Below are 13,309 nucleotides of genomic sequence, written 5' to 3'. Positions count from 1 at the left end.
ATGTTAACCATCTCCTCTAAGAATTACCACCTTAACGTGATGGAGGGGGTTTGTGTGTCCTGTGAGCTTAGAGGCAAGGTAACAGCCCCTGAAAGGGTTTCCCAATACAAACTGGTTCCAGGGGAGGGGGCAGAGTAAAAGCAATTCATACAAGGCTAATGGATTTTTTTTTTTTTTTTGGAGATGGGTGTGGACCAACTCTTCACCCTTGTAAGGTTGCTGGAGGGGTCATGGGAGTTTGCCCATTCAGTCTATATGAGTTTATTAGACTTGGAGAAGGCTTACCCTTCAGGGGTGCTGCGAGTGCATGAGGTACTATGAGCCATCTGGTGCTTATATAACTAGAGTGACAGTTGTGTCCATAAGTCAAGCACATTTCCAGCCAGGGTTGCCCCTTGTCACCAATCCTGTTTGCGATTTTCATTGGCAGGATCCCAAGGCCCTGCTGGAGGGAGGAGAGCATCCGGTATGGGGACCTCAGAATTGTTTTTCTTTTTCTTTTTGCAGATGATGTAGTTCTTTTGGCTTCATCAGACTGCGACCTGGCATGTGCTGGGAGAGTCAGCAGCTCCAAGTTTAATGCCATGGCTCTCTGCCAGAAAATGCCAGACAACATATCTCATCTGGCCTGGGAACACCTTGGGATCCCCCAGGAGGTGCTGGAAAACGTTACTGAGGAGAGTGACGTCTGGACTACTTTGCCTAACCTTCTGCCAGATTGTCCTTCTCTAGAGAAGCAGCAGAAAATGAATGGATTAATGGATGTTAACTCTGCAAACTGAGTTTCGCAGTTTGAATAAACAATCTAACCCAAAGTCCACTGACAAGCTTTTTCCAGGGCTCTCAGTCATTGAAAGCTTTTTTGCTGAGTTTATCTGAGCCTTCTGAAACCTCTGCAAAAAGCTAGTATGTGTAGCCTACCCTGAATTTGAACTGTCTTGTCAAAATAAGTATTTCCGATTTGAAACATGAACTTGAATGTGTAGTTGAAAGATTCACAACACAGCTCTAAAAAAAATATTTGTACATGAGCACAAACACTGCAGCAAATTCCATCATTCCAAACAATTTTTTTTTTACCGATTATTTATTTTAAATTTGTTCCCGTGTGGCCTTCTGGTGTGTTTATCTGACCTGCTGCACTCAGTGGGTGGAAGTCATGACACCTTTAAGGAAATCCAATCAGCTGGATACTGTGGTTTGTATCCCGATGCGTGAAACCCTCCCACAGACTGGGAGACCTGGAAATAACCTAAAGCGGTATTTGCTCAAGGACACGACTTGAGTCCCAGTCCTGCATTTAACTCGACAAATAAAACTTGCGGATTTCCTTCAGTGTCGCGACGGAAAACTTCTATTTCCCGCTGGTAGTTAATTAAAGCAGTCAGGGAGCCGGTGCTGCTGAGCGGGGGCCGGTCAGAGAGGAGCCTGGATGATGCTGACCGTCATCCAACATGAGGACGGCTTATCGGCACGTCCCAGACACTACAGGCTCCTCACAACTTTGATGTACGACGCAATTACTAAACTAATAAAAGCCTCAAGTGGAAACACTGCCCCTGTGGTGGTGGTGGTGGTGGTGGTGGTGCGGGAGGGGCATTGCGCATCAACCCGCCTGCTGCCTTGACATCATTATCGCTTCCTAATCAGCGTCTGGAGAACAGGACGACTGGCGCATCTTCAGGTTTCATTTTATAGCACGAACCCAAACTTTATGTCCTCACACTGTATGTTTAGTAGCTCCGCGGTAGAGGCGCTGATTCACCGCAGCTCAACTCCTGAGATGATTTCTAGTGTCCACCTGGAAAAGTTTCTGGACAAGTGGCATGACGTCATTGATGAGAGTGATTAATTATGAGACTTCAGCCAATCACAGACAAAGCAAGTTCACAGGATAACATGTGTACAGGCTTTATAAAGATGTATTCTCTGGCATGTATCGTTTGGTAGATTCATTATGGTGATGGAGTTCACATCTTCCCAAACCCAATGATTCTCATGATGAACTGTTTTTGTTTTTTTTTTTTGTTTTTTTTCGTGTGTGTGTGTGTGTGTGTGTGTGTGTGTGTGTGTGTGTGTGTGTGTGTGTGTGTGTGTGTGTGTTGCTGGGAGTGCGGAAGCCTTCACCAAACATCTGCAGTCTCATTATCGCCCACAGAGCCATTTTATGTAAGAAATTTAAACACATCTCCGAGCTTTATCTTTATGCTCTGCAGAATAATTATGTCATGCACTAAATAATCACATTCAATTACAGTAAAAACGCACGCCTCTAAATATTACTGTGTGCAGAGTGGAGATTGGAGACAGTACAGTGCATCGAGCATGTAATACATTGTGCATAATGCAGCGTCAGCGGTAAATGCGCCAACTTGAGAACAGTTCGGCGCTGTTTTCTGCTGACATGAGAGAAGTGCTTAGCAGAGGGAGAACCAAATTTCAGTATTTGACGATTTGGTCTGATTTTTCGCTGCAGCTCCATGGTCGATGCTCCTGTCCTTTGTCCCCACTTTGGAGCTGAAAAGTGAGTGAGCCCCTCCAGAAATGATGTTCTGACGACTTCACCTCCTTCAAGCCTGTCATGCTTCTTTGCAAAGAATCGGTGCCACGCGTTTCCAGGAATAAAGGTTTGTGATTCGACTGAGAGGTTTTCTCCTTTTTCAGTGGAAGACAGAAAGAGCAGAGGATGGAGGCTGGATGGTGATGCTCTCTCTCTCTCTCTCTCTCTCTCTCTCTCTCTCTCTCTCTCGCTCTCTCTCTCTCTCTCTCTACGAGCAGATACAGTAGGGGACGTGCTGGCAGAAGCGCGGCTGGAGAAGGTACACCGGGGTCCATCAGTCCAGCGCGGTGCTGGGACGGGACTTTACTGTGTATCCGTTTTGACAAGCAGAGTTTGAAGATGCAGAGGAACTGGAGGATCCTTTTCTCGCACATGTGCAGCACTAGCTTCCTTCTCCTCTGGATCTTCGTCGGCTTGAACGTGGTGGAGGTGACGGGGTCCCAGCAAGGGATCCCACTGTCAGTGTGAGTGAGAAGCTGCTCCGCTCTGCAACTTTGTTATCTTAATATCTTAATGCAGCCGTCAGAAGTGCAGCCTTTTTAAAAACTCAAACTGGTTTGTTTCTTGTTTAGTTTTTTTTTGTTTGTTTGTTTGTTTGTTTGTTTTTTCCTTGTGACCATGTGGAGTTGAATTGGCTGCACTACAGATTTATGTTGGTAGTCGCAGAGGTGATTTTAGCAAACAAGCAGGAGGAATAAAAAAGATCCACATGTAGAGGTGGTGGTAATGTTGACAAAGCTGCTACAGCAAAACTCTGCATTTTTTATTTTGTCTTGTTATATGCTTGCCTTATAGCCTATACATTCAATAAATTAATAATGACAATTGTGTGTGTTATAAATAAGTCAGAAATAATAATAGGCTAATTAGACTCTGCTGTATACTTTTGCCTAAAACAAGATAAACATCCTTATATCTCTTAGGCTTATGGGGTCAGCTATTTCATTGAGGCACCTTTTATCATAATCTTCTCTTTTTTTCTAAATGTATAAAAATTGAAACTGATAAATAGCAGACTATCTTCTGATTTTTAGAGATGTTTGTGGTACCTATAAATTGTCACAGTTGAAAACAGTTGAAATCACAACTCTGCAGCCCTTTACAGGTGTAACTGAATCATTTCCAGCTGTAAACATACAGTAATGAACAGATCACACTTTTCTGAATGTTTGAATGTTCTGAATCCATTTTTTCCTTTTAGGTCAGATTATATCTGGCACAAACCTGGGGGCTTGGTTAAGTGCAACTTTTTAAAAGCATAAGCTTTTTGCAGGATTTTGTTCACTAGTTCTACCTACAACAGTTAACGAAAAATCCAAAATAAAAATCTTACCCTGTATAATGCTGATGCCACTATTACATCTTTTTAAAGTCTGTGCGGGAACATTTTTCCATAAGGTGTCAAAAAAGGGGTTGTGCACCTTTAAATAATAATAATCATATTTTAATGCAAGGCTTATGGTTAAAAAAAATATAAACCTTTATAAAGACCTTATTAGAAAATGTAAACTGAAAGAAAGTCACAATGTTACAACACACATCCATCAGATTTTGTAAACCAACAGAAAACGGGACATCATCTAAGAGTAAATTATTCCATTTTTGGATAAAGTTTGGGATTTTATTTCTTTTAGCAAAGATGGCTCTGTACATGAGAACAGTTCATCTGCAGCACATAACTACAAACTCTTTTTCGGACATGGTCGAATATATTTCTTCCTGACTTTTTTTATCCATAAATCAGATCACTTTCTTTCCCGTAGGATGGTTACATTCACCTTTGTTTTATATTTAAGGTTTTTTTAGGAACAGCACTTCACTGCCAAACTTAGTCAGAGGCATTTACAGTTTAATGGCAGAGGCCCCAGTAACTACAGCATAGATCATCAAAATTACAAGCAATCATCTGTCAGGAGAGTGAAGGTCAGGACTACTGGGCCATGACAACTTTCTTTTGATTAATCATGTAAGAAGAGAAGTTAGAGAAAGACAGATGAGGAGAGTTAAAATGCATTTAAAAGCAGATTGGATGAGGACATGGAACATTCAATAAATACAATATTTAAGTTTCGGCAGTAATATAATTGTTTATTTTTGCTTTAAATTGAATGCAGTCTCTTACCTTTCCATGTATTTATTTTTACATTTTTAATCTGCATTTCTTTATAACATGAGAGACTATTGGCTAAAGTGGCATTTGTCTTTTTTTGTCTTTTTTTTTTTTTTAGCATAAAGCTCTGGGCCTCAGCATTTGGTGGAGAAATTAAATCCATTTCTGCAAAATATTCTGGATCCCAACTACTGCAGAAGGTAATAACACAAATGCTCTTTCCCTTTCTGCGATGGTCATGTAGTTACACACATTGTACGTTGTAATGCTGTATTCCCTCTATAATGGCTGCAGAGGCATTTTGGTGTCACAGCTGAATGCTGATGCGTTATATTAGAGGAGACTCAGGTGTGTTTGGCAGAGACAGAGCTCTCTCTCCCTCTCTCTCTGTCTCTCTGCGTGTGTGTGTGTGTGTGTGTGTGTGCCCGCACGCGCACGTGAGTGTTTGTTCTTGATACGGCCCATTAACCACGGCTCTGATTCCTCTCTCATCTCATCTCTCCAGTTAACTCTCTGGAGTCAAGAGTTCCAACCTCTGGATATGACTGCGACAAGGAGACAAATTGAATAAGTGTGTGGTAGAGTTAATAAGTGTGTGTGGATGGTGGGAGATGGCGGTAGGGGGGGTATGATGAACAAGTGAACACTGGAAGGAATGAGTGATGATCCAGTGCAGTAGATTCAACTTTCTGACCACTTGATGGCAGAGGTGGACTCTATGTTTACCAGCATCCAGTTTAAATAGATGGTCAGAGACGGCTCAGGTGGAGAAATGGTGAACTGTCCACTTCACTTAAATAGGACCAGACCACAGACTGTGAAGTAAACAGCTGGAGGTGAAGCTCCACTGTGTGAATAGTGGAAACTGCACTGCAGTGACGAGTGTGTGTGTGTGTGTGTGTGTGTGTGTGTGTGTGTGTGTGTGTGTGTGTGTGAGTGTATGTTTGATGTGGTTTAAGTCTCTTTTATCCATGTTAAATGTATACACATAAATATTACTAGTTGTACATACATTACATTCATGCCCTTTGGCATTTTAAAAGGCATTAAAGCCTGATGATGTCCTTAGGTTACATTATAGAAAACGACGCTTTACAGAAAGAGAGAAAAGAAAGAGAGAAATGGATGAGACGGACAAGTCGATAACTACTTGGACGCAAACTGCACAAACCATAAAAATCTAATCTCATGTAATGTTATTATAACATTTAAGAAGCCCTACATTAAAAAAAAGGAATATCCACTCTATGATAGTTTTACATGTGTCTTCTTTTTACAGCAGACTATACTTAGACCAAGTGAACTATTTAAACCCAACATACCATGTTTTTATGGCTGCATTGTTAAATCAAAAGCAAATGTTTAATGTTCTGGAAATCCTGTGCATAATTGTATGTAATATTTCCTCAAAATGCAGAGAACTAGAATTGGAAATAGTAGTGTCTGAAAAATCGTGGCCATACATCATGAGAAATTGTCACAGTGAACCCAGGAGAAGGGCTCTGGTGTTGAAGATGTGCACATGCAACATATACAAGTAGGCTACCATACGGCTTTTAAATAACGGTATGAACTCAAGTATGTTGGTCTCTGCTCAGAAATAAAAAATCTTTTCTCTTTGTCAGCTGGAAGATAATGTTTGTCTTTGTTTTTAGAGTACATGCAGTGAAAAGACCACCACTGGGTTCAAATCATGGGTTTTATAGTGTGATCAGAAAACTAAAAACTCCTGTATGGTCTTTCATACAATAACCCTGCAATAAGTACATTACATAATAAAATGCTTAGTTTTATTTTACGTTAGTTTTTCTTTTTTTCAGCTGTTTGCATGTCGACTCAGTTCTACGCTATGTTGTGAAGATGTTCTTTGCGGTGTGGCAATGTCAAACTGAACTGCATTTTACTGAAAGGTTTTTAAAGTATTGTGTCCAGTATGTCAGAGTATTGTCTCCATTTATTACATATACAGCAAGACACCTTTTAAAGATGTATTTCGGTGCAAGAACAGGAGAAACTACACCTTCAAAATGACCACAGATTTGGTTCAATACTTGACAACAACAGACAACATTATGTTTAATTGAGTTGTATTTATTACTATTGTGGACAACAGTGGACAGTGGTTTCCACCTTTCTGGTCTGATAAGTCCAGTAGAGATCAGTTTCAACTGATTTCCTCCGTCAGTAACAACTCCTTCCTTCCCTACAGTAGGTTAAGTTACTACATTCATCCCAGTCACACATATTAATCCTCTGCATTTGACCCATCCTCACTATTTTAGGAGCTGTGGGCTATCACTGCACCGCGTCCAGGGACCAACTCCAGTTCTGAGGCCACTTCCTCGGTCAAGGGCAATAGCAGGATTAATCCTAAAAGCTCTGCTGCATGTCTTGGAGCGTGGGAGGAAAGCGGAGCACCCAGAGGAAATCCACGCAAACATGGGGAGAGCATTCAAACTGCGTTTAGAAAGCGGCTCCAGGGTCCAAACCTCAGCCCTCCTTGCCCTGAGGTGACAGCTCCTTTCAGTAATGTAAGATTTAAGTTCAAACATGTGGTGGACGATGAAGCACTGTGCATCATTTCCTTTATATTTGTTACCAAATATGTATTTCATTCATTGTACAAAGACATTTTGCAATATGCCCCGCAGATTTGTTCCCTTTTTTTGTGTTTGTAAGCACTTTGCTCGTGTTCCTGTTCATGGAGGCATGTCTGGAGAGAGCTGTGCCGAGCCAGTCAGCACAAAGCAGTGAGCTGTGAGGGAACTGACGGGTCGTTAGGGGCTGCTCATTAAGGCTGATCATTAGATGCTTTTATGGCGAATTACCCTGTTTCACTAAGATTTCTGCAAAAGGGGGAAACACTGAGGCTCTTCGTGCCCCCAGCAAGCAGACCTCACTCTTGCATTCGTCGTTACTCTAATCAATAATCATGATCAGTGCTTTTGATGGATTGGGCTTAACCTCCACTTGATGACTGGAGGAGTGTGAGTCAGGGGGAGGAGGGGGAACTGGGCGCTGAGGCAAGGAGGACAGGCGTGAAATGAACTGTTCTGCTCCACTGCGAGCCCACAGTCTTCCTTTCAGTAGGTAATTTGTCGCCTCATGTACTGATGTGTGTGTGTTTTTGTGTGCGTCCTATCCACACAATGTGAGGAGTGTTTGAATGTGTGCTACGAGCCTATCGGGGCTATGTTTATTTTTGGATAAGGATGTTGGAAGTGTGTGTGATGCGGCTGACTGGTCAGCGTGAGAGGATCAGGCTTTTGTTTTTATTTGGAATGTGAGTGTGTGTGTGTGTGTGTGTGTGTGTGCAAAGCAGGTGTGGGATTATGTAATGTTGTACTCCTCCGAGCTGTGGCGGGCTTTGTTCTGTATCACTGGAGGTCCTGTGCATCCAGCAGAATCAGCATTATGTGAGGTGTAGTTCATTACCCAGAATCGGCCAAGCCTGACACGTTATTATCTTTCTCCTGTGCTTTGACTCCATTTCAATTACCCTCTTACCATGCATAGCCTTCAGAGCCGGCCCCGCCCCCCCTTAGGCCACCCAGTATGGCCATCTCCAGCCAATCACAGAGAAAGAAGCAGCATGTGCAGCCAATGACTGAGACCAGATAAAGACTATCAATCATTCTGTGCTGCAGCGAGGGTTTTATCAGCCGCTCATCTGAGGCTGGCTGCGTGCAGCTTGTCAGCCAACATCCGAAGGCTTATAAGCCTTGTTTAACAATTCCCAATCTCTCTGGAGTGGGAAAGAGTGAAACAACAGTCCCCAAAAATGTTGCAGAACACACACGGCAAAAAATTATCTAAATGTTTTATTTTTTCTTGTCTCACTAGTGTTAAGGGAAAATGTGAAGATGCTCTGCAGTGACTAAATTACTAACAGGTTCATCAGTCATGTGAGCTCAGCTGCTATAAGCTTCCAGTATGTTCTCCTACAACCAGTGTCATGAGATTTACAGTTGTCCTCTCTCTGTCAATGCCACATTCTTGTTTCTGCTTATTTTCAGAAATATAAAGAATTTGAAAAGTCAGTCAGAGTGGAAGAAATTGATGGCATGAAACTGGTCAAAAATCTGGCTGTGAAAATGGAAGAAATGTTCCGGAAAAAAGCGGAGGCCACCAGGGTAAGTACAATTTGAAAAAGCATTTTATTCTGCATTTATTTATTTTTTGGTTGCATATTGTGTTCTTTTTGCTTAAGGTCGGACCTTCAAGTTTTGCTCATCCCCACATCAAAATGAAGCAGTAGCTATGAGTGATCAACGTCTGTTTTTATATTTAACGGTGCACTGTTGGCACACCTGCCTGAAGGAAACGCACCCTTTGAGTCTCCAACACGCCCAGTTATACAACTCCGGCATCGTGTGATCTTGACTGTGCCTGATGTCTGATCAGACTCATACTATGCTGACTTCGCCTGATCAAATTCATCTTTTATTTGTTATCTTAAATCTGGGGTGTGGTGACAGAAACTGCAGTGTTAAATCCCCTGAACACCCAGAGTTGACACCAGTGCCTATTTTGCTCATTCAGTGACTGTGGTAATAGTTATTACTTATTATTTTGCAGTCATTGATGCTGCTTTTAATGTGAAATTTGGTGGCTCTGTGAAAATCATTGTTTTTATTAAATATTAAGGTTTAAATATCATAGTATTTAATATATTAGGAGGAGTTGCTGTAGCAATTAGTCTTAAAAGGTTTTTTGAAAAATGTCAGAGATAACACACACACACCTAGGTCTAATTTTTGTACAGTCCCTAAATTGAGCAGGTTATTCATGTGGAAAAGCAGAGTATTGTTCAGTGTTCAAAGATCAAATGTCTGCTAATGTAAAGGGATCGTCTGGGACATGGTCTGGTGTGTAGTGTACTGGGGTCCAAGTCCGAGCTGTAGTCAGACCCACAGCAGCAGCCAGTCTGCGACCTCAGCGCAGAGGAGCTTGTAACCATTTTAATGCTGCATTTCGCAGGGACTGCTGGGAAATGATAACGTTTATCTCCCCCTGCCTGATCCCATGTGGGCGACAATTCATACCATTCATCCCATAAATGACACTTATATTAAATAAATCTGATTGGATCCATATCAAAGTGCTTTTTGAAAAATATGTGTTAGCAATACAAGCAGAAATTAGGCTGTTGTTAAAAAAAAATAAATAAATAAAAAATCCATGCCTGGTTTAAAAATGAGGCACTGACCTCCATGATGTGCTGGAGGTGGGGTGTGCGGCCGCTGCAGGTCTATTTCATAAAAAGCAAAATTATGCACATGCCTACACCAAGAGCGATCCCCACCTAAAAAAAAGAAAACACTGCGTTTATTTCATCTATTTTCTTTTTTTTATTTGCCAACTGCTGACGACATGAGAACTCACCATGAGGTCAATTGAATTTGGACACCACAGCTCAGTTGTGTTTCTATGGGCCAGCAGTTATTTCGACACATGTGACAGATGTTAATTACCTGCGTGGCTCCGAGGGTGAGAGTGACTGCAATGTTTAGGTGGCATTTCCCCGGAATCACAGAGCCAAGCACATTTCCCAGACTCGAGTTATTACTGAAGCTATGTCTGCTTTGGTGCACGGCGTGAAATCCTCCAACCTGCCTCCATCAATCATTTCACAGCTGCGCTCCACAGTATAGTGCCCTACATTTGATGCATTTTTTTTTTTTTTTTTGCCTTTAAAAACACTGTAAGCATTGCCAAGGAGGGAAAGCCTTAACACTCTGGGCAACATATGCTTTTATCGAGTTTCAACCAAAAGCTGGTTCATGCTGTCGATTTCATCCAGAGATTAATCTAAAGTCTGGATATGCTCCTCCATCAAGTTCCTCTTCAGGGGAATGACATTTGTGCCAGAGCAATGTACAAACTACACGTTTTAGAAACACGAAGAGCAGCAGCTCCCAGAGACCTTTTGAGGAAGTTTGTGGAAGTCTTAAAGAAGAGCTGCTGCAGTAGGCTACTGCCCAAAGGAGCCTAGACTTTGCGGTTTATACGCATTGAACAGAAATAGGATCGTTATATAGTTTTGAGTGTAACAGCTGTGTTCTTATTAACCAACCTCTCTCCTCCTCTCAGCGGCTGGTGGAAGCGGCAGAAGAAGCGCATCATCAGCATGAGGATAATCCCGACCTGCAGGTGAGGTTTGTCCCGGACAAAAGAAAAGAAAAGAAAAGAAAAGAAAAGAAAAGAAAAGAAAAGAAAAGAAAAGAAAAGAAAAGAGGAGCATAGCCTAATTATTAAAAATGTGATGTGTCATTGTGTTAGACCGGGATGAATCATTTTTAGTCGGGCTGGGGAGGAGCGGCTGCAAGGTGAGAGAAGGGTAATAGGCCCTAAAAGTCTTTAATTGCGTTGGCGTCGTCCTTCACACTGATGTCCTGTCATCGCTTTGATACATAATGCTCCTTCAGTGGCGCACACACCGAAGGCTGCAGCGCCATGCAAACATAACTCAGACTGGGTGTTTGTGAGCGTTGGAGTCACCAGGTCTGCGCTTTTAGTCGCACACACAGTAACCGGAGCTGTAGCACGAATCACATCATAGGCCTGTGACGCTAATTAAGATCTGTCTGCACAGGCTGCAGAACCGAAGGCCGTGCTGTATAATGTAATGCATGATCTGATATGTTAAACTGATTTTTTTTTTTTTTTTTTTTTTTTTGAATAATGACAACTAGCATTTCTGAGCTGAGCTGTGGCTGAGCTGTCGTTGGCCTAAGTCCTCGCGGTTTCACACAGGCGAAAGCAGAGAGAAGAACGGGACGCAGAATTCAAATTATATTTCACATGATTTGCTCATGTCCCCCGAATCTGTTCAGGACATTATTTAGCGACTCTGGTTGCTGATTTCCAGGGTGCACCGAGCTGCCTCAGTCACTGCGGAGGGAATGCAGTATTTCTGTCGTTTGTTAGTGCTCTCTCTCCCCCTCTCTCTCTCTCTCTCTCTCTCTCTCCAGTGGACAAAGACAAATGAAACTCTTTTACTCGGCGCATTGTTTCATTTTCCTGGCTCTAGATTGGAAACCCACCGGAGCAGCAAAACACTAAAATAACGACAGCACTTTACAGTTAATAGAAGCATTTACATCATATGAATACCTTTCAGTCACCTTGTTCTCGACCCGTTTCTCCTGTGTCCACGCGTCTATAACAAGTGATCTTCAAACCCCTGCTGTTTTCCTAAGGAAATGTTTTTCATCATGATTCTTGAAAATAATTCAATACCTTGGTTTTGTCCTTCTAAAACAGATCTCTTACAAAAACACAACTACGTTTCAATTTATGCTTTCATTTTATTGAATTATATTTGAATTGTTATTAAAGAAAAAAGGTTTCTCCAGATAACAGCACTTCATGGACAGTTCTCAGACCAAACAATGTATATGAGAACTCCACAAATATAGCTAAAATACAGGTGGGACATGCTGCCCAGATTTTTTCATATTTTGTCAAATATGTTTGCAATATTTCTGTAAACTTGACATAGTGTAGTTGCATTGCTTTCTTCTTTATTTATCCATAGACAAATATCTCTTACAGTTAATGTATTTTTATAAATTACATGAAAAAAAAATGAATTGAACTCTTACAGTAAAATTGTTGCACACTGAAAGCTGTTTTAACATTTTCATTCAAGCAAGTGACAGTTACTGCTGTACAGCACAGGCCTATCACACAGACATTTCATTTTAAAGGCTCGAAAAAAATAGTAAGGAAAATTCAATATCCACCTGCGGTAATGATGTGATGTCATGATATTCCTCCTTGTGGCATCATTTAACCAGCCTCGCCTCCTCTGACACCACACATTCTTCATGCACCATTTCACTGACCACAGAGAGATAAGACGGCCGCTCTTATCTCAGCTGCCTCGTGTCAGGACAGTCGGGCGTTTTGCATTGACCCGAGTGTAGTCCGGAGTTCAAGGGTGCGCAGATCAGGCCTGATGGAGCAGAACAGAAGCTTGGCTCTTACTTCAGAAATGTATCTGATGTAATGTTTCTTTGGTTGGGTGTCTGTTAACAGATCCTAAAACTTTCAACATTTACCTGAGCCTAGAAACAATTTGAAGATAATGAACATTTGCAGCTGCTCATGAGGTAATTTCTGTAAATAAAAAATATAATTTAGCATTTGAAAAAAAACAAGAAACAGAATTAACACAGTCTGAATTAAACTTCTGCTTTTGATCCTGGAAATTGTTTGCAGCATCAGTAAAACATTAATATTAAACCATTACTGTGTAAATAAACACTGGTTACTCTGTATATGAGAAAATAAAAATGAGTAGGAGAGACGAATGTTTACAGTTTGGCCGCTGCTAAAATGGAATACCCTGAACATTATAACAATTTGAGTGCACCTTAACATCCACACAAAATGATGCTCCTGAGTAAAAGTATTTTGGGTATTACTGCAGATGTTTTTCTCAAAGTTAGGTGTAGTTTCCTCCTACCGTTTTTGTTGTTGATTGTATTTACTCAAACAACAACTTAAAAAAACAAAACACGTCCCCATCCGAATCATCTTAACATGAAGGGAGGAGGGCCGGCTTCTGAACATATTAGTTTCCATGAAGCTATAGTGCTGTGCCTGTTAAACCTGCAGAGTAAAGGGTAAAG

At 41.5% G+C, this 13,309-nt stretch overlaps 1 protein-coding gene across 2 annotated transcripts in view; it reads left to right on the top strand.

Annotated features, from left to right (window-relative positions):
- Positions 1-1,264: 1,264 nt before the first annotated feature.
- The window catches only part of LOC139630219 (voltage-dependent calcium channel subunit alpha-2/delta-3-like), a 34,443-nt gene continuing 22,398 nt past the window's right edge, over positions 1,265-13,309 (top strand). Inside the window, exons 1-7 of one of the 2 annotated variants that reach the window (XM_071493426.1) lie at positions 1,265-2,169; positions 2,477-2,627; positions 2,779-3,024; positions 4,789-4,870; positions 6,953-7,180; positions 8,687-8,803; positions 10,764-10,823. In XM_071493426.1, the coding sequence (XP_071349527.1) occupies positions 2,900-3,024; positions 4,789-4,870; positions 6,953-7,180; positions 8,687-8,803; positions 10,764-10,823 (612 nt within the window). In that variant the 5' untranslated portion in view covers positions 1,265-2,169; positions 2,477-2,627; positions 2,779-2,899. Of the gene's footprint in view, positions 2,170-2,476; positions 2,628-2,778; positions 3,025-4,788; positions 4,871-6,952; positions 7,202-8,686; positions 8,804-10,763; positions 10,824-13,309 lie in introns of both variants that reach the window. The other variant, XM_071493425.1, reaches the window with a different exon arrangement.

This window comes from Trachinotus anak, unplaced genomic scaffold (assembly GCF_046630095.1).
Source record: "Trachinotus anak isolate AG129_WGS33_773 ecotype Australia unplaced genomic scaffold, CSIRO_AGI_Tana_v1 ptg000013l, whole genome shotgun sequence".
Taxonomy (NCBI): domain Eukaryota; kingdom Metazoa; phylum Chordata; class Actinopteri; order Carangiformes; family Carangidae; genus Trachinotus; species Trachinotus anak.
The sequence above is the reverse complement of the archived record's forward strand: the minus strand, read 5'-3'. Positions and strand labels throughout refer to the sequence as shown.